The 26825-nt window shown below is 38.5% G+C and overlaps 1 protein-coding gene across 3 annotated transcripts in view; it reads left to right on the top strand.

The window, feature by feature from the left end:
* The window catches only part of enox1 (ecto-NOX disulfide-thiol exchanger 1), a 128193-nt gene that overhangs the window by 92446 nt on the left and 8922 nt on the right, over positions 1-26825 (top strand). For all 3 annotated transcript variants that reach the window (XM_055214890.2, XM_055214888.2, XM_073854955.1), the window contains 4 exons: positions 2163-2280; positions 8768-8952; positions 19151-19258; positions 23263-23322. In XM_055214890.2, the coding sequence (XP_055070865.2) occupies positions 2163-2280; positions 8768-8952; positions 19151-19258; positions 23263-23322 (471 nt within the window). The remainder of the gene's footprint in view (positions 1-2162; positions 2281-8767; positions 8953-19150; positions 19259-23262; positions 23323-26825) is intronic.

The raw sequence follows: 26825 nt of genomic DNA, 5'->3' as shown, positions 1-26825 counted from the left end.
TGTATGAGGCATACCCGTCAAAAAATTTCAGTTTTTGGGTGTGTCCTTTAAATGCAAATGAGCTGATCTCTGCACTAAATGGCAGTGCCGTGGTTGCATAGTGCAGATTAAGGGGCGGTATTATAATTATAAAATTTCAATGACCTATTTTTCACATGCTTGCTGAGAATGGTTTACCAAAACTAAGTTACTGTATTGATCTTTTTCACATTTTCTATGTTGATAGAAGCACCGGAGACACAATTATAGCACTTAAACATGAAAAAAGTCAGATTTTCTTGATATGTCCCCTTTAAAGTCTGTGAAAGTCATTTCAGAGAATTGTTTCCAAACACATTAGAAATGTTATAAATGTATTGCTGAAACACGTTACAAAGACTGAACTATGTTGAATTAAATTGTGTAGTTAGACAGGATTATTTGGGCGGCGCTAAAACGGTGGCTCGATGATGCACTTGAGACACTGAGCATAGCCACACCCCTAACATTTATTCAGGTTGTAGCAGTATTAGAAAATTGAGAAAGACGGCAGCTTTTCCACGAGTGGGCGTGGTTTCAGCGCTGACAGTGGACACGCCCCCAGCGTTTGAGAGCAGAGAATCCTGTCTGTTTTTCCAAGATTTTGATAACTTATTTATTCATTCGGCTTTTATATCATTCAAATTTAGCTTACATTTTTATTTGGTTTTAAAAACATATTTTACACAGACTTTAAATACAGGAATTTAGGTATTTTTGAAAGTCATCTCTGTATAGACACATAACCCTAACAAAAAATTCATAGTGAATAATCCCAGAGTTATAGCACACAAAAAAGTTGTTTTTTATGATAAACCTTTCATGATAACATGCAAAATAAAGGGGTTAAGCTGCCAAAACACATGAACCTTTTATTAAATAGCCTGCCCCGACCTCACATTACTGAAAAAAGCCTTTAGTCCTGGAAAGCTTATTAATCTTTCTGTTAAATCTAATTTCAGTAAACAGTATAATTGACTTTCATGCAATCCAACATGCTTTTAGGTTCACTTGTTCACAAAAATATGTATAATGATACCGTCTGGAATTTTAGTCGTGAGGATATGATTAACTGAAATTATAACTTATATAAGAGTGAATAAAACCATGCCAGTTAAAGAAGTCTTTGTACAGCTGGAGTTAAGGGATAGTGCCCCAAAAAATGAAAATGATGTCATAATTTCCTTACCTTTAAGTTGTTCTGAGCCTGTATGAATGTGTTTGTTCTGCCGGACACAAATGATACTATTTGTAATTAACTGGGAGCATCATTGACTTCCATAGTAGGAATTCCATAGACTTCCTCATGCCCTAGTCTCCGATATTTAATAGGCTAGAAATTGTGAGTGCTTTTACATCACAAGTAACTGGAAAGTAGTTGAAAGTCATTGGTCAAAATGTGTGGGAGCACTTATTGTAAAATAAGTGAAGGCGAATGTGTCATCAGAAATGATTCAAAACTTATATTCGACTGATAGTGGAGCTTTAAATAAGCAGTAGAAAAAGATAAGTCAACTCAGCGCTAGAGCAAAATGTTTCCATTTACAGATAAGTCAAGCTCAAAGTGGCCCCTTCCCTTGACTGTGGCACATTTATAGAGTCAGATCTGCAAGATTTCACAGTGGTGGCATTAAACGTCCTTTGTGCTGATCCCTATAATGGCTATCAGAGGATCAGTGGGCTTGGAAGTTTGTGTAATGTAATCTTTACGCTCCATTTTCAGCTCTAGACAAATGAACTTTTGCTATTGCGCAGCACTGAGACGACAGCCTCGCTTTTCCCCGGGGGTTGTGTTTTTAACTTAAGGAATCAATCACCCAGGCCTTGCGCTTGCCAATTCATTGCGTGTTTTTTCATCCTGTCAGAGGTTTCAAGGTTAGGTTCTGGAAAATAATAAGAGTAGAACTGTAGACAAATATTTCATTTGTATGTGAGTTTCGTATTCTACAGCTGTACTACGTAGTTTGAATATATTATGTGTGATTGTCATATGTTACTGTCACATTTATTCACTAGATGGGATTTTACCTTTGTGACTCACGAAAGAAGAAATGTTCATTGTATCTTTAATCATTCAAGGTCTCGGACAGAAGCCAGTAATGGCATGTGTGTGTGTGTTTGATTTGTGTCTTGTGCTCCGTCAGGAGCTGAGAAATGCTCACAGTGAGGAGATCATGGGAATACGAAGAGAAGAGGAAATGGAGATGTCAGATGATGACTTGGAGGAAAACCCCTGCAAGAAGATCAGGATGGAGGACACAGGTAGGCCTGTGTTTAGCTCAGACCTTTATTATAATAATCATAATTCATTAAAACATTAGAGGCAAGGATGGACCAGGACTAAGAAACTATTCATCTTTAATAATTGTTCAATTTTAGGTGGTTAAGTGAAATGTTTATGCAATCATGTGAACAATTAATAAACTTACAAATATTAATATTTTATAATATATATATAAAACAAAACTAAAGGCATGTTTGATTATTTACAAAGTCTATTAAATTGACTTGTATGTTACTATAGTAGATCAACAGATAGGGCAACGCTATAGGTCACAGACCTGTTTCCCAGGAAAAAACACATACAGTACTGATGAAACATATAGCATACATGCAATGCATAAAAATGCTGGATTATTTTCAACCGAACATTAGGTCAAAAAGAGACAAAGCCAACCCATTGGGTTGTAATTTACCCTATGCTGGGTTGTTTCAGACCAAAATGCTGGGTGGTTGTTGTTGGGTCAAATATGAACACTTCCTGGCTTAATTTATCCCAATGGCTTGGTTTGTCCCGTTTACCCAATGCTATGTAAGGAATAATTGACGACGGGCCATTGAATTATAAGAAAATAATGCACACCCAAGGTAAGTGCCGTTACACTGCGGGTGTGCATTATTTTCAAATAATTCACAGGACCGGAGTCAATTATTCCGCTTATACCACAAACATGGCTCTGGTGCCTATTTTTAAGACATTTGACAAATTAGGTGTGCGTTATTGAAAAATAATGCATACCTGTGGAACATTTCTCAGCCAATCAGAGTACAGAATTCAACAGACCCGTGGAATAAGTTAAAAATAACCAAGCACTTTTAGTGTATATTTTAAGCAGTAGTTCATCCAAAAATGAAATTTACTCATAACAAAGCCATCCGAGATACATAACTCCATCATCAGACAAACCCATTTTCAGTTATTTTAGAAAATGTCTAGCTCTTCAAAGCTTTATAACAGGGTCCACTTCCTTCAAGTCCAAAGAATGTGCATCCATCCTTTGCAAAAGTGATCCAAATGGCTCTAGGGCAGTGTTTCTCAAACTTTTTCAGCCCAAGGACCACTTTATCTTCCATTTTTTTTCTGAGGACCACCTAACAGAATCCCACTCTAACACGCCCCCAAAACACAACAAAAAAGAAAGGATAAGCTAAATTTAAGTTTAATATGCAACTGTTTCAAGTCAAAAACGTAGTTTTTAAACTCAAATGCAATGCTATGTTCAGAAATGATTATTTGAATTTTATTTCATTTGAAAAAGTAAATGTGAAATGAGTTGCAGTTTAATATGAACAACAAACTGCACATGTGATAAAAAACTGCAATTAAACATACTGTAACAGCCTAGGTCCCACTTAATGTCATTCCAAAGAGGCATTAGTTTAAAACTAAGGTGGTGGGTATATGAAGTCTATGGTTGTAACTATGGTAGCAATAAAATGCTGAAAAAAAATTCCCCTTAATCTCCAAAATCACTGAAATTACAGGGATTTTACACATGAAACAAAAACTAGTACATTACAAAACTAATAGATCTGCACTCAAAAAAATGATTCATTGGATTAACTCAATAAAATTGTGGGCAGAATTTCCATCCAATATGAATGTGTACCCCTAACTCATAAAAAACTGCTTTACACAATGAAAATATATTGAGTTAGTCCAACTCAATTTAAAGTAAATGGCAATACTCAATTAGTTGCCTCAACTCAATTTAGTTTAGTCTGAATAACTCAATTTAGCTTAGTTGGAATAGCTCAATGTAGTGTAGTCTGAATAACTCAATTCTGTTATTTCATCTAAAACGTTTGTATATCATACTAATTAGAATAAGCACATGTTAGCATGCTAATAATAATAACACATGATACTTTGGATGAACATGTGAGAAGAGACTGATCTCCAAACAGGCATTAACACAGTTAATGCTCATTGAGAGTAATACCTCACATCCACAACCTAACCACAAGCGCCACTCTTCTGCACGATGGTAACCAAACAATTTGAAAAAATATAACACAAACGCTTCTAAATCAATAAGATAAACGGACATTAAACACTATTAAGTATTTCTCTTTACCTAAAAATGCATAAAATAACACTAAATTAAAAAAAATACTCTCCAAAAGCAGTTGCATGCAAAGCATGCTGGGAAATTATTTTTCCAGAACCCAAACTCAAACTAATTGTGTTAACGCAATTAAAAATAAATCAATAAATTATAGTACATATTCATTTTGTGTTAGACTAATTAAAAATATATACTTATTTCTCTTAATGAGGTTTTTTTTTATTAATTGAACACAATTTTAATGTGTCATGTCTAAGAAGGGCTTGAATCATTTTTTTGAGTGTGTGGATTTTAGCTGCTTTCAGTTGACGCTTGATCTTTTCTTTTGACTCCTCTTTGGTTTAGCCACTGATCCATTTTTATGTTATTAAAACAGAAAGGCAAGAAGTGATATCACAGTTTCGCAAGTGCATTAAAAATATACTTAAATAAGTGACGATTTTGTATAAAAACTTGCCTAGTTTAGGTCATCTTTTGGCGGACCACTGTGGGGGTTGGCGGACCACTAGTGGTCCGCGGACCACACTTTAAGAATTACTGCTCTAGGGGGATAAACACAGGCCTTCTAAGGGATTTTGTAAGAAAAATATCTATATTTAAAACTTTATAAACTGTAATAACTAGCTTCCGGTGAAATCCAACATGCAAACTTTCAGAAATAAAGGTACAAAGTTGTCACTGGGACAGTAGCCTACCCTTTCAAAAAGGTACACCTTTGTACCCAAAAAGTGCATATTAGTACTTCATAGGTACATATTGGTAGTTCAAAGATACATATTTGTACCTAAATGGTATACAGTATTATGACTTTTTTTTAAAGGGTACTGGACGAGTGACAGCTTTTGTATCTTCATTTTTTACAGTGTAGGGTAGCGCATGATGCTTAAGATCCGGTGAGAAAAGACTCGTCTTGAGAATCGTGCATTGTGAGTTGTTTTAGGATAACGCAATATCCTTTTGTCTTATATCGAAATCCTCCCCAATTTTCTTTAAAATACTCTTTTTTTACTTGCGACTGGAATTGTTGTTTTTTTCCCTGCTCTGTGTCTCCACCCCCTGCATTTGTTTACTACGCCATTATCACTAAACAGCATACCTATGGCAACATGCGATCACTAAAACTCTCTAGTGCAGTATTTTCCAATCCTGGTCCTCAAGTACCCCCAACCAGAATGTTTTGAAGGTTTCCTGATTTAAAACACCCGATTTAACTCATCAGCTTGCTAGGGAGACATGTTAACCATCTGGAAAGAGGCTGATCAGTTGAATCAAGTGTTTTAAATAAGGAGACATATAAAACTTTCTGGGAGGGGGTACTTGAGGACAGGGCTGGAGTGGAACTCATTTTCAGCCCTGGAGTTTCATGCCTTAGACCGGCCCACTTTAGTTCATGACTAAAAATAATAGGTGTGTTCGAGATCATCCAGCGCTGCGCAGACCGATCTGCTAGTATGCAGTCGAGGGAGGAGCTGAAGACGGAACCGTCAAGCCGGACACCTGCTGTTTGACGTAGTGACGTGTGTGCCTTGATTTCTTTTTTTGTATCGCGAATGAAGGAAATTAGATGGTGAATTTGATTAAAAAAATTGTAATAAAAAGTTGCAACCAGAAACATTTTATATCTAATATCTTAATTGTTGTTTATGCTGTATGCCCGAAAATAACGGGAAACAAGCTTAAATTATTACAATACCAATAGAGTTTGGTATTTTCATTTTTATTTTATTAGTGGAACTGAAGGTGGATTAAACTTAAAACGCATGTGATCGTTGTCATCAGTAAGGCGACCAATCACGAAGAGCTGTGTCGCTGTGTAGAGGCTGCACGGGCTGACCTAGCTGGCTACTCTCGAAACACTCTCGCGGTACTTTAAAACCATATGACACAGTTACGTGCTTTCAGCACCAGCTCAAGTCGGACAAAATTACTAACCGGCATGCACTGCTTTAAGTCAGCTGCCGATCGGTCTGCGCAGCGCCGCATGAAGTCGAACACACCTAGTATTCTTAAATCCTTAGTAGTATATAAGTCTGCAATAGTGCACTATTCTCTGCAGCCTTGCAATTCATTGTATTTTTCAAATATATACTTTCCAATTCAATGCAAATACAGTAGCCTAAACAATTATGATTTATGCCATAATCGTGTAGCCTTGCCATAAGGTATTTGAATATTATTCAATTAAACTTATTCAAAAACTACTGAATGGGAACAAATGTGTTTGTGTTTACCCCTATATTTCTATTTTAAGTAAAAATGGTGGGTCTTGAGATTACCTGTTGGGTTGAAAAAGTTTGGAAACCCCTAAAATACAATACACAAGCGAGATTTATCAAGTATGCAGGAAAACAGATGAAAAAATAAAAATCCTTACTTCATATATACTGCCAAATAATGTAGGCCTACATTGTGTCAAAAAAGAACAAATATATAATGGAATTTCAAAATTTTGTTTTACTTGAGAAAACATCATATTCATCTAAACTTAATTTTTTCCAATAAACTGATGAGTTTTGCATCAAATAGATTTTTGTGACTCTTGCATACGACGATGACAGTTTATTGTTACATCTATGACTTAGATTTAAAAAAAAATGATGATTTGTAGATCATTTTCCTTTAGAGGCCAGACGTATCAAGTCGCGCTTAAGTTATTTTAAAAGCGCACTCAAATGTAGACGCGTCTGAAACAAAACTCGTGCTCACTTTGAAAAGCAGAAGAAAGCAGTACGTCCTGCGTTTTACATGTATTTTATATATTAATAGACCCTAATGCAAGAATGATTTCAAATAACTGGTCAGGGCTCTGGACACAATCAACTTGGGCATATAGCGAGTTACATGAGTGGGGCTGCATAATGTTGTGAGTGCTGGCAGCCTAGGGACAGCAACCTTTTACCCCGCTGGCATGACAACACCAACACTCGTGGCCAAAAAAACAGACCGAGCCACCAAATTCCCGGCCCTCCCGATGTCCAATCCAGGCCTGCTCGAGGACCAGGATTGGGAAGCACTGCTCTAGTGAATGCAGAGAAATCCAAGATGGCTGTTACCGGAAGCTAGTTATTTTCATTTGTAAAGTTTTAAATATTATTATTTCTATTACAAAATCGCATAAGTTACCCTCAGAAGGCCTTTAGTTATCCTCCTGGCGCTGTTTGGATTACTTGTGAAGGATGGATGCACATTCAGAACTTGAATGAAGTGGTCCATATTTTAACTGTTATAAAGCTTTAAAGAGCTTTAGGACATTTTCTAAAATATCTAAAACTGTGTTTGTCTGAAAAATGATGGACATATTTCTCTCGGATGGCTTGTGGGTGAGTAAATCATGGGGTAATTTTCATTTTTGGCCGAACTATCCCTGTAAGCAACTTTAAAAGGCCAGTCTGACTATGTTAAAATTTGTTCTTTCGTTTAAAATCTTAATTTACTTTATATCTATAGTAAATTTGGTTTCATTAGCCAGGTTACAAGTCAACCATTAAAAGTCCATCCATGATTGGTAATGTGGCTTTAATTAAGCAATACAGTGATGATTACCAATTATTACTTTTATTAAAGGAATCATTGAGTTTAACCAAATAATCATTTGGTATCCAGTATGACCTCAGTTTGCTTATTTGAGTTTTTTGTTCGGTTTACTTTAAACTGAGATATATTCCATTCTTCAGATAACCTTGAGTTAGACAGCATTTCAACATGAATGATTATACTCTTACTCCTGTGTGTATCCCACAGCAAATGTGATTATGAATGATATTGTGGAGAGCAGCAGCAGAAAATGTCATGGGAGCCTAGGCTCAGCCATATTTCATGACCTGTCACAGCACACAAGCTTTGGCTCAATAAAACAAGTATTTTCAATGGCAGGCAAGAATATCTAATAGTTGAGGTTCTCTGTTGAAACAGCAGAGACGCAAAACAGTGACCAAGTTGCGAAGAAAACTTCACCATCAATTTCAGTTATGAATCCAAACATTTGCTTACTGTAATGCCTGCTAGAACGATATGCTAATTTAACCAGACAGCATATTTTTCTACAGTACAGTATGTCATGTTGCTTGTTAGATTAGGGAAAAGCTTATGTATATTATAAACAATGGGTCATTAAAGACCACTTAAAGGCACAATATCCCAGACAGTAGACGACTCTAGGCTAGATCCACACCGGATCAAGTCAGTAGTCAATAGCCCCGGTGCAGATCCGATGCAAATCCAGCCCAGAGTCATCTGCTGTCTGGGATATAAGCTTTTAGCATTTAAATATCCAAAAATCTGCAATTTTCTGAACTGACTTTGAAATACTTTTGGAAGCAGTTTGTTTCACTGCAAATAAAATGGACAAAGACTTATTTCTAAATTCATGTCCTGTCTCTGTTCCTCTTGCATGAGTGTAGTGCTGTCTGTGCAGTCTTGTGGTCTGAGGGAGGAAAATGACAGTCTGCGCTGGCAACTGGATGCATACAGGAATGAGGTGGAGCTGCTGAAGAAGGAGCAGGGAAAGAGCTACCGCACAGAGGAGGACCACACCCAAGAACAACAGTTGCATTTCCTGCAGCAGACCATGCAGAACATGCAGCAGGTAACACACAGAATTAATAAATTAAAATGAATTTGTGTTTATAAGTGTATAAGCGTGAAATTTCAACTTCATTGATGTATTCGGCATACCTATAGTACAGTGCATTCAAGCCATATCACCCTGTAATCACAGACTGGTTGCTCACTGAAGCTAAGGGCCATGAGCCAAAATTAAACCGCGCTCGAGCCCACCTCTGCAAGCCGGCCAGTGCGCGATTACCAAACTGCGCCCATAGCCTACAGAGCAATCACAATAGTCAAATGAACCAGGTTTTGGGGGTCAAACGTGGCTGGATAGTGTGAGCACGCCCTAAGTAGGGTTGAGCCTGGTCTGTACTTAGATGGAAGACCTCTTGGGAAAACCAGGTTGCTGCTGGTAAATGTGTTACTGAGACCAGCAGGGGGTGCTCACCCTGTGGTCTGTGTGGGTCCTAACACCCCAGTATAGTGATGGGGACATGAACGTTAAACCAAGGTCCTGACTCTCTGTTGTCAATAAAAATCACAGGGTGTCCTTCAAAAAGAGTAGGAGTGTTCCCCTGGCATCCTGACCAAATTTGCCCACTGGCCTACTTATGATCCCCACACATACTAGTTGGTTATACCACCAATAAAAGTGGTGTGTGGTGGCATCCTGGCACAATATGGTTGCTTTCGCTACATTTAGGTGGATGCTGCAAATTGGTGGTGGTTGAGAAGAATCCCCCTTTCATATGTAAAGCGCTTTGAGTGCTGCAGAAAAGCACTATAAAAATGTAATGAAATATTATTATTATTATTATTATTATTTATGATGTTTTATTAACAAAGTCCGAAAGGAGCATATTCAAATAATCTGCCAAACTATCTCATAATTACGACCAACTGTCAACAATCAGCAATCAGGTGTCCACCTGATCAGCATGAGTGGAAGCTAGGGCTGCACGATTAATCGTTTTTAAACCGAAATCGCGATGTGAATGGACGCGATTTTCGACTCGCAAGAGCTGCGATTATTTCGATTCAAAACTATCAAATATAACAGTCATCTAGTACGCAATTTTTGACAGTTCGCTTCATGCGCATTTTACGTTTGATGCAGTTTAAACCAATAGAGTGCATTAACACTGAGGTGCTGACTACACGTCAGATAACACCATTTGGAAAACATGAGCACGAGCAGCAGTTCAACTCCTCAACAAAGTGTACGGCCATATGATTTCCGCGATGCGGAAAACACGGACAGCATCGCAAAATGCATACAAATGGAATTAACTGCACAACGCGGAATGTCATGAAGTTGGCAGATTTTGGATTCAGTCATTTAAAAAACCCATTATAGCTCATTAACCGGCAAATGAAAGGACAGAAATGCGCAAAAACATTTCCCTTTTGTGTAATGTTGGATTTAAAGAAAGGTGTATATACGTCCGTTTCTCGTCATGCATCGCAAACAATGACAAGCGCCTCATCAGACTATAGGCAGGTTTTTATTAAAGCCCGGAACACAGCAGACGAAAGAGGTACATTATACTTTCTTGCACGCGCACATCTTCACCGCTTTGAATATTTACAGGCACGAGGGTTCATGAAGCGCGCACACAGAGAGCAGTCAGCACACGCGTGATCACTAAACTTAAGTTTTCTTTCTTGTCTAAGTGAACATAAACAGCTGGATGTTTATCAGTACATTAAAGCAGAGCAGTTTTAAAGCTGTCTTGTGTCTTAAAGTGACAGTAACCTGGTGCTTTCTGTGTCAGAAATGTTTATTACACACCAAAAATTAAAATCACTCTTTACTCTTAACTGAACAAGCTTCTGCAGCTCCACATTTAAAATCCTACAGTGAGGACTGTGCAGTGTTTTATTTGTATTTTTTGCTTATGTTAAATCATAGATTCTAATAACTAATATATTTACATTTATTACAGATGCCTGAAAGTAAAATAAGATGAGTATAGTCTTATGATTAAAAGAAAAAAACTAAACATTTGCTTGTCAGAAGCATTGTTGTAGTGACAGCCAAAATACATTGGCCTATATGTTATTTTAAATAAAACTTTCAAAAAAATTTTGTTAAATTGTATTTTTTACATGTTCTTATATAAAAAAAAGTGTGTCTGCAGAAGAGCAAAGTCCTGCAGACAACTTTGTACAATGTTTAAGAGGTTTTAAATAAACAGTAGCACAGCATCTTTCTTGGGTGCTATTAAAACCACCACAACAAACCTGGATGTAGCTCTTTTATTATATACTAATGAATCGCACTTTAAATCGCGAATCGCAATTTTGATCAGAAAAATCGCAATTAGATTTTTTCTCCGAATCGTGCAGCCCTAGTGGAAGCCTACAGTATATAAACATGCAGCCAACTCACCCATGTTCTTCGACAGTTCTTAGCATCCCTCCACCACCCAGTCTCCTCACACTTACTTGGTTACTTCCTATCCTGAATACAGGGGTGTTCTGGGTTCGGGCCTAATACAGACCCCGGAGCCCTCTCTTTGTGGGGGAGTGCTCCGGGCTCGGGCCAAATTAATTCTATCTGACTATTTGTACGTGTGAACTCTTGAATTATTATTATTATTAAATTTCTATTAGTGTGATCCTGGGATCGAACTCCTGACCCTTCCTTTGCAACTATGGTCCGATTCACGATTTTACATTTCCTTTGGTGTGTGTGTATTAGTTCATGTTAATGATATGCAAAAGGTACAAACTCCAAAGTTAACAATGATGCAAGTTATTGTCTCCAACATAAATCAATTTTTTTTACTACAACAAACACACGGATTGTAGGCAACAGTTTACTTTCGGGGATTGGTGATGAGACCGACATTATCATAATTCCTCCTGCTTTGACTCACAGCCTGTAAGTTAACTCCTGTTAGCATTGCATTGTGAGCGAATCTTTCAAACATGGTAAGGAGCGAGTTTTGTACCAAATCAATGCTTTTAAGGAAAGCAGGATATCTGGAGCTACAAAAATGTATGGTATTGTAATGTTCTGCTTCGGTGCGAAGCAAGGTCACGCCCACAGCTACGTGTATGTAGATGTGAGAGCGCCCCTGCACTTCTACGGAAGTAAATAAACATACGGTGTGTGTTCGTATTCCAATGTCTGATGGCGTGTTTGTCATGTAACAACATACAGAGATACATCATTACAATGGCGACGAGAGATTAAAAGCAATCTAATCGTGCATTTCAAGACATCAAGATATCTTTCGGCTGATAAGTGAGTAAACAAGCGATCTAACAACAGTCATGCAGTCTGTACTGAGTAATACAGCCATCCTGCAGTTCGACACAGAAACTGACCCCAGTTCGTTAGGAACTCGGTGGCACAAGTGGATGCAGCGGTTCGAGAATTATCTGATTGCTATGAATATCACTAACGATGCAAGACAAAAAGCGATGATGTTACACCTCGCCGGTGAACGCGTGCATGATATTTACGACACGTTCGCATTAGACACCGATGGTTATGCTGCAACAAAAACGAAACTAGATGGGTATTTTTCCCCTAAAAAGAACACACAGTTTCTAGTTTACCAATTCAGAAAAGCTGTACAACAACCTGGTGAAAATCTAGACACATATCAAACCAGACTAAGAATGCTTGCAAAAGACTGTGAGTTTTCCGATGTTGATCGTGAGATAAAGGCACAGTTAATACAAAGCTGCACTTCGTCAAGGCTGCGCAGAAAAGCACTCAGAGAACCTGACCTGTCGTTAGAGGCTCTTCTTGATCATGGCAGAACTCTAGAAATTTCTGAACAACAAGCAACAGGCATTGAACAACACGCAGCGGCGGCTGTGAATGCATTGCAGCATACAGGCAAAGCAACAAAGCAGCAAAGTCATTTCAAAACGACATACAGACGAACATCCAATACTCAATGCAGAAATTGTGGGGGAAATTATCCACATCAAGATGTCTGTCCTGCCAAAGGAAAAGAATGCAGAGCATGCAGAAAACCAAACCACTTTGCAAAAATGTGTCGTTCCAGCTCCAAGGCCCCTGAACACAGCACAAGGAGCAGCTCAAGGAAATACGATGAGCATCCACGCAAGCAATACAACAACATGGCCAGAGTCAAACAAGTTACCGCAACATGTGCCAGCCACACGCACACTGATTCATCAAGCAGCGATGACGCATATGTATTCGTTTTAAACACCACTACATGTCAGCAACAGCCTCAGACGCACATAACAATACATGGAACTAAAGTCAAAGTTCTGATTGACTCTGGAGCTGCGGTAAACATTATCAGCAAAGCAGTGTTTAACACACTCAAACCCAAGCCTCTGCTTAAACCAGCAACAATTAAAATCTTTGCTTATGGCTCTGATACAGCTCTGCCCATCACTGGATCTTTTCAATGCAATGTTCAAACTTCACATAAGACTGTGGAGGCAAAATTCTACGTCCTCGAAAATGATGGACACACTCTCTTAAGCTATGGAACTGCACAAGAACTTGAACTCATTAACATAATCAGCACCACCAGTTTCACAAAAGGTAAATGCACAGTAGCTGAGGAACTAGTTGACTCACACCCACAACTATTTGAAGGAATTGGGAAACTCAAAAACTTCCAGGTGAAACTCCACATCAATCCAGACGTTCAGCCGACATGTCAACCACACAGACGAGTGCCGTTTCACATTCGACAGAAAGTAGAAGCAGAGCTACAAAAGCTAGAAGATGATGACATCATAGAAACAGTAACAGGTCCAACTCCATGGGTATCTCCAATCGTAACTCCACCCAAACCAAAAGACCCCAATAAAGTCAGGATATGTGTTGACATGCGGCAGGCTAATACAGCCATACAACGTGAACGTCATATAACTCCAACCATTGATGACGTGATTCAGGAATTGAATGGTGCAAAATTCTTTTCAAAACTTGACCTCAGAGCTGGATATCATCAATTAGAACTGCACCCAGACAGCCGATACATTACTACATTCATCACGCACCTGGGACTAAGAAGATACAAACGCTTAAATTTTGGCATTTCCTCTGCGGCGGAAGTGTTTCAGAACGCCATAGCTCAAACTCTACAAGGCATCAGTGGCGTTAAAAACCTCAGCGATGACATCATCGTCTTTGGCATATCACAGGATGCACATGATGAAGCCCTAAAAGCTGTTTTTTCAAGGTTAAAGGACAGCGGTCTTACACTTAACCGTGAAAAATGTGAATTCAATAAGCATAGACTTGAGTTTTTTGGATTTATCTTCTCTGCCGATGGTATCTCTGCCGACCCCAAAAAAGTCACAGCTATACAACAAGCAAGTGAGCCTAAAGACCCAGGAGAAATTCGAAGCCTACTCGGAATGGCAAACTACTGTTCTCGGTTTATTAAAGACTTCTCCACTATCACAGCGCCTCTCCGAGACCTGACTAAAAAAGGCACACAGTGGAGCTGGACTGACACACATCGCAATGCCCTACAGCAACTTAAAGATGCCCTGGCCAACGCCACCACCATGTCTTACTTTGACCCATCTAAAGACACTGAACTTGCTGTGGATGCTAGCCCAGTAGGCCTCGGGGCAATCCTGTCACAAACACAGAATGGACAGAGATGCATCATAGCATATGCCAGTCGTGCACTTAGTGACGTCGAAACACGTTACTCCCAGACAGAACGCGAAGCTCTAGCCATTGTATGGAGCTGCGAGCACTTTCATTTGTACCTTTATGGTCATCCTTTTACTCTGATTACCGACCATAAGCCACTGGAGTTAATTTGGAACAACCCCAGATCAAAGCCCCCAGCCAGAATCGAAAGGTGGGGTCTGAGACTTCAACCATACAACATTACCATTCAGTACAAAAAAGGCATCGACAATCCGGCGGATTTTATGTCCAGACACCCTGTCCCTCTCGATACAGAGCTCAACACGAGAGCATCTAAAGTGGCTGAGGAATATGTAAACTTCATGGCTCTGCAAGCCACACCAAAAGCCATGACACTGGATGAGATCAAGACAGAAACGAGGAACGATTCTGTACTACAACAGGTCTGTGTACATGTAAGAAACAACACATGGCACAAAAGCACATGTGACATGACCACCGCCTTGAAACATTACAAAAACATCAGCTCTGAGCTCACTGTGTCACCAGGTGATGATCTCATACTCAGAGGTTCTAGAATAATAATACCGACAGCATTGCAGCAAAGAGTATTACAGCTCGCCCATGAAAGCCATCAGGGCATCGCCAAAACCAAAAGTCTGCTGAGAGAGAAGGTATGGTTCCCTTATATAGACCATAAAGTTGAAACCATGATCACAAACTGCATTGCCTGTCAAGCTAACACACCAGTTACTAACGTTGAACCACTTCAGATGTCCGCCCTGCCAGAAGCACCTTGGCATGATGTGAGTGCAGACTTTTATGGACCTCTACCATCGGGCGAGTATGTATTAGTCATCGTTGATGATTACTCGCGGTATCCTGTCATCAAAATTCTTCACTCCACTTCAGCCAATGCAGTGATTCCAGCCATTGATGATGTTTTTTCCATGTTTGGAATACCCAGGGTGCTCAAAACTGACAACGGCCCACCGTTCAATAGCAAAATGTTTTCTCAGTTTGCTGAACATCTTGGATTTCACCATCGGAAAATAACCCCTCTCTGGCCACAAGCAAATGCCACAGCTGAACGATTCATGCGCACTCTAGGCAAAGCTATTCGTACTGCACACATTCAAGGCATCCCTTGGAAGCAACAGCTTAATGTGTTCCTTCGTGAGTACAGATCTACACCTCACAGTACAACAGGGACTTCACCTGCAGAGCTGATCTTTCAAAGGAAGATGCAAACAAAAATACCTCTACCGCTCCCAATTACCATTGCTGCTGACACTGACATCCGCAAAAGAGACAAAATGGCAAAGGACAAAATGAAAGCTCTGTCGGACACACGAAGACATGCCACACACTCTGCCATTGAACCTGGAGATTCGGTTATATGTCCTCAGCAGAAACACAACAAACTAACAACACCATACAATGTAAAGCCACTTGTGGTCACTAAGGTCAAAGGCACCATGGTAACTGCAGAAAGAAATGGACATTCTGTCACGAGGAATTGCTCTTTCTTTAAAAAACTTAAGCAGGGCACACCAGATCCATTGCTGGAACTAGGATTTGAAAACGAGATGGAAGAAACTAACACACGTAACATCTCCCCGAGATATCCTACTAGATCCAATCGCAGACCTCCTGTCCGCCTCTCTGATTACGTTTAGATGTTCTGAGTAGTAAAAGTGAACATCCTTTGACTGTTTCTTGTTCTAAAGAGTATGCAATACAGTGACTATTCATACACTTTGTTATAGAGTGTTACTGAAAGCCTCATTTCAGCAGTAAGTTCCATATCGTCCACAAAGCTTAAATGAAACAGTATTTGCTGTTGTAACAGACGTACAGTGTTTTAAGTTCTGTTATGTCTGGTATTCTTCAGGCCCTGTTGAAGGCCCGAAACCTGTTTTGAATATAAATAAACAACTGCAGTATTGATTTTGCAACAAATGTATATTGTTCTAATGTCTTTGCCGAACATGTTAATTTGGAAAAAAAAAGACTGTTTAAAAAAAAAAAAAGGGGAGTGATGTAATGTTCTGCTTCGGTGTGAAGCAAGGTCACGCCCACAGCTACGTGTATGTAGATGTGAGAGCGCCCCTGCACGGATACGGAAGTAAATAAACATACAGTGTGTGTTCGTATTCCAATGTCTGATGGCGTGTTTGTCATGTAACAACATACAAAGATACATCATTACAGGTATGTGAAAAATAATGTGTTTTTAAACCATAAACCACGCGAACACATTGTATTATACCAAATACACAAAATAACATAGTTTTTTAGCAATGAAATAGGTGCTCTTTAACACAATGCTATACCAGGTGAGCTACAAGACCATGAAATGTTTAGTTAGAGGTATGTGTTTCCTTTGAGTATGAGGTTCTTTAAAAGGCAATCAAAATTGCATGTCAATGAAGCTGAATTTGGTTTGGCATTTTGTTTGGTTTACAATTATAGGCAAATTATAATCCTTAGTTCACAATCCTCCACTTCAGTTACCACTTAAGATTAGGTCTTGGACTTTGCTGTAAGCTGCTTTTAACTTCTTTTTAAATGTGTCCTACCCTTAAGCAGTTTTTAGTAAGAACTTTTTTATACTTTACTTTTATACATATAAGGCAAAGTTCCTGAGAAGTTTAATACATACAATACAGCCCTAGGCTGAAGAAAGGTAAGAAATAAGTAGAGATGAGTTTCAAAGAACACCATGGGTAACAAAGTAGTCTTTTAACACCTGGTATTAAGATGCATTTTGGTCAATCGAATAAAGGGGGTAAATGCGGTGTAAAACATTTTAAGCTTGTCCACTTTAAACCACATATAAGCTCACTCATAGACCATCCCCTAAAAGTAATCAGGACAGAAGCAGTCGAAAATGGATAAAAGAGATGGAATTAAAACACCAGGTGTGAACGTAAAGGCCCACTTGCGATCCGATCGACCAAAACGCATCTTAAAGGGATAGTTCACCCAAAAATTACAATTATGTCATCATTTACTTACTTGCATGTTGTTCTGATGAACACAAAGGAAGAAATTTTGAGGAATGTTGGTAACCAAACCATTTATGAGCCCCATTCACTGTATTCTTTTTTCTTACAATGGAAGTGAATGGGGTTACAAACATTCCTCAAAAATATCTTCCTTCATGTTCATTAGAACAAAGAAATGTGTAGCAACATGAAAATTAGTAAATTATAACAGAATTTTCATTTTTGGGAGAAACTATCCCTTAATTACCAAGTATAAATGTGTTCTAAGTGATAGATTATACAGTATGTCACCTTAGCCAGGATCAACCACTGTCCAACCTACAGTTAACTAAATCTGAGATTAAACATTTTGTAACCTTTGATTGTACACAGCTGTTGTTAATGTACGAGACATAAATGACAAGTACACTGACTCACCTTTAGAAAGGGTCCAGTAATACACTTTTAAACATATGGGAAAGATCACTTGCGTGTTAGTGTCAAGCGCACACGTCATCACTCCATCTGCAACTTTAACTCATTCACTCGCACCTCCATTAATAAACTGTCAAATCAGCAAATGATGATTGGACACAATGTTCTTCTTGATGAATGATGTAATAGTGCAGCCATTGGCAAAGACACTCTTTCTCTCTCTCTCTCTCTCTCTGTCTCTCTCTCTCTCTCTCTCTCTCTCTCTCTCTTTCTCTCCTCATTTTACATTCTGCAGTTGTTGCAAAGGCTTTTATGTACAGGATCAATACTAATGCAAGAATGATTGTCCTTTTTGTTGAAAGTGATATGCAGCTTTATATAGAGCGCAGCAGTCTCATTATTTAGTACACCTAATTAAAATATTAGAAGTTGGTTTGAGACCTTTTACATTTTGAGAACTTTATTAAGTTTATCTGTCATGTATGTCTGAGTAAACAAGATATTAAAGTAGAATAAATGTTTCATCTTTTTGGAGCTGATGGTGTAGTGGGCAGCGCTCTGACATGTGGTGCTTCCGCATTTCCGGCGTTCTGACTTCGATTCCCGGCTCGTGGTTATTTGCCGATCCCATACCCTTCTTTCCTCCCTGTACTTTCCTGTCCTCTCCTAAAAATCATTGGTAAATAAAGGCAAAAAATGGCCAAAAATATGACTTAAAAAAAATCTTATTACAAAATAAATATTTCTAAAGGTTTTTATGTTGCAATGGTGTTACACAATGTCAGAAAACTGGGGCAGTACCTTTTGTAAAGGTCCTTATATGTACCATTAAGGTACTGCTATGTATACATTTGGGACCAATATGTACCTTTTAGGCACTAATATCTACTAATATTAACTCTCCAGATGCAAAGGTGTACTTTTTGCAAAAGTACGGTTCCAGTGGGACCATGGTAAACAGACTGTAAACTAATGTACTCTCTTTTCAATACCTGCAACAACAATGAACCAACATAAACTTTAAACAAATAAACAACAGTAAAAAAAGGTCTCATATAATCCAGATGTCTCTGTCTCCTCCGTGTCTTTATTACCTTTCAGCAAGTGTTCTTGTTCTGTGCTGTTTAATAATGTGTTTATGGAGGCACCACACGCCATCTGCTTGTCGCGGCTGATGATGCTGTTTGTCTCCACAGCAACTGCTTCGGCTCCAGGAAGAGCTGAAAGGGAAGGAGCTGGCGCTGGAGCAGGCCAGAGATGAGCAGCGCTACCTGGAGGGAGAAGTCCTCAGCCTCAGGGAAAAGGTTGGGAAAAAGTTTTATTATTTATCTGCATACTGTGCTGTTTGAGGAAACTTAAGATACATGCAAATACTGTAAAAGTTCAATTGTAAGCAGTTAGACACATACATTACAAGCTACATAGCATATATAACTATGCTATTATTATTTTATTATTACTTGGATCAAATTGGCAGGCAGTTATCTCAGTCATGCAAGACTAAATTCATATCTATTTGAATGGGGCAAAACACATCTCTCTAAAATGTCGTGCTAAAATCACAATTAAACGACATATTTCTGACCAATACTGACACCAACTGTACCAAAAGTTTATTCATAATCTCAAAATTGCACAAAAACACCTTTTTTGAGGTCGTTTCAGATAATCATCAGTCTTTATCAATTTATGAGTGGTACTTGTAACTGAAAGGTAGGACTTCTGTCACCAGAGCGGCCATACTGAGCGTGGCATTAGGTGTGTTCAACGATCGGCGGCTGACTTAAGGCAGTGCATGCCGATAAGAAATTGTGTACGACTTGAGCTGGGTGCTGAAGGCATGTGACTGTGATGTATGGTATCAAAGTACGGCAAGGGCGGCTGCTCAGAGTTCTGATGACGACACAGCTCTTTGTGATTGGTCACCTCACTGATGACACTGATCAAAGGCATTTCATGTTTAATCTAACCCCTTCAATTTCACTAATACACATTATAAATTCATGTTTTTTAACAGGTGAAACTCTGTAATATAACCGTAATATGTTATATTCAGTCCCTCCAGAAAAACATGATTGTGCGATCGCACGATATATTGCATAATCAGCCAAAGTCCGCATATTTATGCGGGGCTGCATTTTTTCCAAATACGACCCACTTTCGCCGCATTAATTACATATTTCCGCGCACAAAATATGCGGGGCTTGCATGATTTCATAATCTCCGCATTTTCGTAGCAAAAAGTCACATATATATTAGCAGAAAGTTGAAAAATGTTGCATTTACTTCCCAAAAGCGCAGCCGTGTCCTCTTTTGCCATGGGAACGTTATGAAGTGACGTGATTATGTGACGTGAACATCATTGCAGTTTTTGCAAGTTTCCGCAGTTTTCGCAAATTCCCGCAATTCCATCGCATAAATTGCATAAATATCCCGCATATTCCATCGCATTTTTTAAGAAAACGTACCGCAAAATCGAGGATTTTTGCCTGCAACAATCACAAAAAAACTTTTTCTGGAAGGAATTTTTTATTGTGTGTCATGTAATAAAATAAAAACAAAAAGAGCAAAAGACCAAACTCTATTAGTATTTTAAAAATAAGCATATGTTTCCGGTTTTTTTTCTGGGCGTACAGTATAAGCAGCAGTTAAAATATTCAATATTTCATTTCTGGTTGCAACTTTTTATTAAAATATTTGTTTATTTCACCATCTAATTCACTTCATTTGCGATTAAAAAAGAAAAAATGGCGCACACGTCCCTATGGCAACCAGCAGGTGTCCGACTTGATGGCTCGTAGTAATAGGACCGCTCAATCATTTTGCATCCAATATCTTTGGCATTATTATGTTTTACAAAAACAATGAAGCTCCTAAATGGGTTGACAGCATTACACACCAATTATCTAATTCACGATTATACATTTCCTTTGGTGTGTAAGTGTGTATTAGTTAACGATATGCAAAAGGTACAAACCCCAAAGTAATAATAATAATAATAATACCTTACATTTATATAGCACTTTTCTTAGTTTCTTAGGATGCGACGGCAGCCATATTGCGCCAGAACGCCCACCACACACCAGCTTATTAGTGGAGAGGAGATAGACTGATATATGTACTGATTAGTATGAGGGGTGATTAGTAGGCCAATGGGCAAGTTTGGCCAGGATGCCGGGGCACACCCCTACTCTTTTTCGAATGACATCTTGGGATTTTTAATGACCACAGAGAGTCAGAACCTCGGTTTAACGTCTCATCCGAAGGACGGTGCTTTTTTGACAGTATAGTGTCCCCATCACTATAGGGGTGTTAGGACCCACACAGACCACAGGGTGAGCACCCCCTGGTGGTCTCACTAACACCTCTGGGGTTTTCCCAGGTGGTCTCCCATCCAAGTACTGGCCAGGCTCCGCCCTGCTTAGCTTCAGTGGGCAAGCTGTCTTGGGCTAGGGTGATATGGCTGCTGGTTTAAACGATGACGCGAGTTATCGTCTCCAACGTAAATCTCTTTTCTTGGACTACAACAAACACACAGATTGTAGGCAACAGTTTACTTCCTGGGATTGGTGATAGACAAGACCCACATTATGATAATTCCTCCTGCTTCGGACTCACAGCCTGTAAGTTAACTCCTGTTGGTAGCCGAATCTTTCAAACATGGTAAGGAGCGTCACATTTCTGGCTGACGTCAGAAGTATTCAGGCCAATCACAACGTACAGATTGGCTGGCCAATCAGGGACAGTTTTGTACAAAATCTGTGCATTTCAGGAAGACATGAATATCTGGAGCTACAAGAAAAACATTTACAGTATGTGGAAAACAATGTGTTTTTTTAACCATAAACCACGCAAACACATTGTATTATACCAAATACACAAAATAACATTTTTAGCAATGAAACAGGTGCTCTTTAATAGAACAAAAAACTATATATCATTTATACAAATGACTCAAAAACATGATGAAGAATTTTTGGTAAAATCTTGATGATAATATTTGATGTAGACCACATCAACAATCAAATTCAGTGCAGTGACTCTTCAAATAAATGAATTTTAGTCTTTTGGAACCGAAATGATCCATACAAATGACCTTAATCTGACTTCACAATGTAAAAAGAAGACTGGACATCTGTAGGTTTGTGATAAGCTTGCTTTGCTGTGAAGCTGTACATGCAAAGCAGTGTGACACAAAATGTGCTCACTATTGTTAAAGCTACTTAACAGCTGAGGTGCTACAGTATAATGCTGCTACATATAAGGTTAGCTGCGATGCTACTTTTGGGGTTACGGGGGTCAGAATGCCTTATGTAAGCTATTAAGAGTAATGTTTACTTCACACACAGGCTACTATCCTTTGGCAGCGTCTGCCTTCTCATGTGTGACAGCATGAAGCTCTGCAGCCTGAGGTCATTTACTGTCCTCACTGCCCTGAGCATGCGCAGAGAAACACAACTCAACGTGAAGCCTGTGAAGAGACGCACATAAACTCAAACACATTTAATAAACAGTACAGGTTTTTCCCTCTTAATATGACTTTTCTATGTTGTAGCTGCAGGATTAAACTATAAGGCTATGGTGGAGAGCAGGGTGTTTGTATTTTCACACGAAATAAATATAATTACAGTATATATGTGCCGATACAGCGCCCCCCAAAACCAGTTACCTCATTACAGCCTGGTTTTCATTCAAGTCCAAATAAATGTGATGTTTATCCTACAGTAGCTACCCCAGAGAGCGTTTTTCATTTACAGCAGATTACAGTATTGGTTCTCCTCTGTTGCTGAACAGCACCACATGATACCTTATCATCTGTGCCAGTATAGTGGTTTGGCCGGGCACAGGGAGTAATGACCGGCCTTGTTTACTCCATTTTTCCAACAGCAGACATTGGTTTGCATAAATGTTATTTGACTGCGATAATAGGAACATCAATAGTGTTGAAGGTCCTGCGGAGTCCACGCCGTATTATTCTCTGAACCAAACAGCTAGCAGATGGAGAAATTGTGCATTTGTACAACCACACAGGGCATGTTACCCAAAATACATTTTCACATTTCATAATAATAAAACTGCTGATCTTGGATGTATGCAAACTATCATGCAATTGCATCATACCTGTCCAAAACCCATGAGTGTATATAAAATATGTAGGTTTTACTTTGCACAACAAGTGCCATTTAAACTTACTGTAAGGACAGACAGTGTTTTCTTGGAGGTAAGAACATCTGCATTGTTGCTTCGCAGCAGGTGTTGCGCAATAGGATTTGGTCTGGCAGTGAGTATTTCTCTTCTTTCTTTGCAGCTTTTGACCACCGTGGAATCGGTAGATTTGACAAACCACAGCTCTGAAGGCCATGAAAAGGTAAGTCACGCCGATTTAGCTTAACATCCGGTATACATCAAGTCACTGAGGTTCACCAGGAAGATTTGTCTAAAATAGCTGCACACTTCAAAAGCCCACCTTACATCATCCTGCATTTTCCTTCATTTCACACCATGACTCCTCTGGCAGGGGTTAATTTTAGCCTTGTGATCTGTGCATGCGAGAGCACGGCCTCACATTATTTTCTGCCTGGGGTCAGCAGCATGCAGAAAAGAGGGAGAATTTCGACATGGAATTGCATTTCCTTTTCAATTTTGTTTTAAACACTTTTAGCTGCAATATCTGAAAACATAGCTGTTAAGACGGTTATTAAATTTGACAATGTTCTTTTACATCTTTGATTAATTACGACTCAGTACTGAATAACAGATGTACATAAACAACAATTTTTTAAATAAATTTCTCTTTACCACCTGTTTTAAATGGGCAGTAATAGCGCAACCCAAAAATTAAAATTCTGCCAGAGTTTACTGACCCTTGTGTTGTTTTAAAGAAGATATTTTGATCAATGATGGTTAGCGCACAGTTGACGGTACCCATTGACTTACATAGTATTTGTTTTTCCTACTATTGAAGTCAATGGGAAGTCAACTGTGCATCATTTATCAAAATATCTTCTTTTGTGTTTTAAACAACATGAGGGTGAATAAATGATGACAGGATTTTAATTTTTGGGTGAACTATCCCTTTAACTGCATCAGGAAATTAGCACTGACTTGAGAAATCTACTTTATATTAAGAAAGAAAAGAAATATTGTGAATAAAATGAAATAGTCAATTATAGGCACATGCCAACCTTATAAGAAAAAATGTAAGGTTTTCACCATATACAGTACATATAGCACAGGTGTCAATAATTGGGCATTTACGGTAAATACTTATGTGATGTCTCTTAAGGTTTTTTATATATTACCATATATAGTATAACAGTCCTTATTATTAGAAATGGGAACTTGAAAATTAACTATTTTGATGTTCATTTGTTCGTTATTTATTTATACTTAAAAATCCTACAAATTACAGTATGTCATTTTTGTCACATACATATTGCATGCATGGATGTGTCATCTTAAAAAGTTTTTAATCTTGTTATTGGTATTTAACAGGTCAAAACACAATGATATATTCAATGAAAAACAAGGGATTACAGACTACAGTCTACCAAAACCCTACCACCCAAAAATGATAAATGCAATATAAAACCAAGAAGAAGAAAAATATAATAATAGTTATAAACCATTATTAAAAATAAATATATTTCCTTTTTTTAAGATTTAAGGGATCCTAAAAGTGAGAATCTTAACTTTAAAACAGCTATATTTTAAGATAATTTGGCTGTTTCTCAATTCCAAGAACTTAAAGAACGGACTTGTAATCTCATGGAGATTGTCTTGCCAGGCGACCTTGGAAGAACGAACTCAGATGTCACGAAAACACAGAACGCACTTGTGAGAATTGAGAAGTGTGCGATCTTCCTGTTGGTCACCTGACCTCCCCAGATTCAACATTGCAACATTCATAAAGTGCCAAACATACCATTATCTGCATTATTATATACATTATTTTTTTATTATGACATTTTGTAATGGCAAATACGTAAATATACCTTGTCAAGAAATAATAAATAAGATACTCAATTAAGATTAGTTGTTCTACGCCAATAAAAATACATTTAAATATCAAATTTGAGTTTTTTTATGTATTTATTACTTAAAATGTTTAGAAGAATGCATATTTTATCTCTCATTCTAATGCTGCGTTTACACCAACCGCGTTTCAGGTGTCAAAATCGCGTCTACCGCGCCTAGTTTGTCGCTTGAACAGTTTGAATGCATTCACGCGTGTAGAGCGAAGTAGACGCGCGGAAAAAACAAGCATTTGACGCGCGTCATCCGCTTCTTGTTGGAGGGGCAAGTGCTATGCGGTTGTCTGTTTGCAAGATGGCTGGTGGGGGGAAATAAATGGCGCAGGTCGATAAACGGCGCGGGTCGATAAACGTCACGTGACTCAAAAGTGAAATGTGTATTTACAACTTACCAGGTTGCCCGATGTCCCCACTGACACTCTTCCAAGCGAGGTCCTTTTTATTCTTGTCTCTAGAAATAAGAACTGGTGTTGTATAGCTCCGGGTGACTGCTTACGGACAATATCAAGCTTTCCTTCATGTTGAATGAGTGACTCTGGGCGGGGCTGCCACCACAGCAGCAAGCAGGCTCCTGATTGGTTAACGTGGCGCGAAATTCCGCCAAAGTTAAAATTTTTCAACTCGGACGTCAGCCGGCAATTCGCGTCAAACGCAAAATGCCCAAATAGCACCATTAACGTGTATCGCGCGTACCGCGCCAGACGCTCAATTCACGCGAATGAGGCGGAATCATGTCTTCCGTTTCGCGCCAAACGCCTCATCCATGTCGCGAGACCTTCAGACGCGTGTCAACGCGTCTTCACATTGACTTAACATTGAAATCACTCGCGCTTCACGCCTCTACCGCGGCTGGTGTAAACGCAGCATAAAATATATTTTTCTAAAATCTGGACTCTGTCAACAGGGGTTTAGAAAAACAGTTGATTCAATATATATGTATAATAAATGTGTAATAAATCTGGCCCTGTTAGCGAAATCCAGGCTTAAGTCTCATAAATGAAATCTAAAATAAAATCTAAGTATTGATTTGACATTGATTTCAATCTTTCACAGTCAATATTAAAGACATCAAGATGATATTTTCACAGAATGTATGATTTTATATGGAAATCAAGTGGTTTTGACTGCAAATGTCATATATATGATGTTGTAATTCCCCAAATACAAAACAGTTTACTGTAAAATGTCACACATATTGTGCTGAAATGGTTAATGCAAATAGGTGCATTGGTTTTTTTGTGACTTTGCCCCTAATTATTAAAGAATAAAGATACAATTTGTAAAATGCGCCGAAAGATGGCGACAGATCAAACAAAAACAATGATGTTGTTTACTGACGCTCTGGAGCAGCGTGGAATTATGGGATTTGTAGTCTTTAACTTTAGCCATCAATCAGACGAGAACGAGAAATCACGTTGATGGATAAGGTAATCAAGTCTTATAAATGTTGCGTTTGATGACATCGTTTATTTCATTATGTAAGTTTATATGTGATGTTCAAAACGAAATTGTTAGTCATATTGATATTACAGTATTAGTCCAAATTCGATGGTAAACACAGCTCAGAATTAAGTTTTCAACTTACAATCTACAATGATTTTTCACATAATGTATTGACAGTACAAATCTTATTGTGAAGTGTCTTAAAATGACCATTTATATTGCTGTACAATACCTTTTGATGTGCATATCGTCCGCGGGAAGACGCGCTGATTACACTAATGTTGTGATCAATATAATAGCATACGTTTTTTGAAGGGTTACGAATCAAAACAACTCACCCATCGCGTAAAACACAAGCAGGATCAGAATCTCACAATACCTTTGATGTGCAAAT

The sequence above is a fragment of the Misgurnus anguillicaudatus genome, chromosome 17, assembly GCF_027580225.2.
Source record: "Misgurnus anguillicaudatus chromosome 17, ASM2758022v2, whole genome shotgun sequence".
Lineage (NCBI taxonomy): Eukaryota > Metazoa > Chordata > Actinopteri > Cypriniformes > Cobitidae > Misgurnus > Misgurnus anguillicaudatus.
This window is presented reverse-complemented; position numbering and strand designations above follow the sequence as displayed.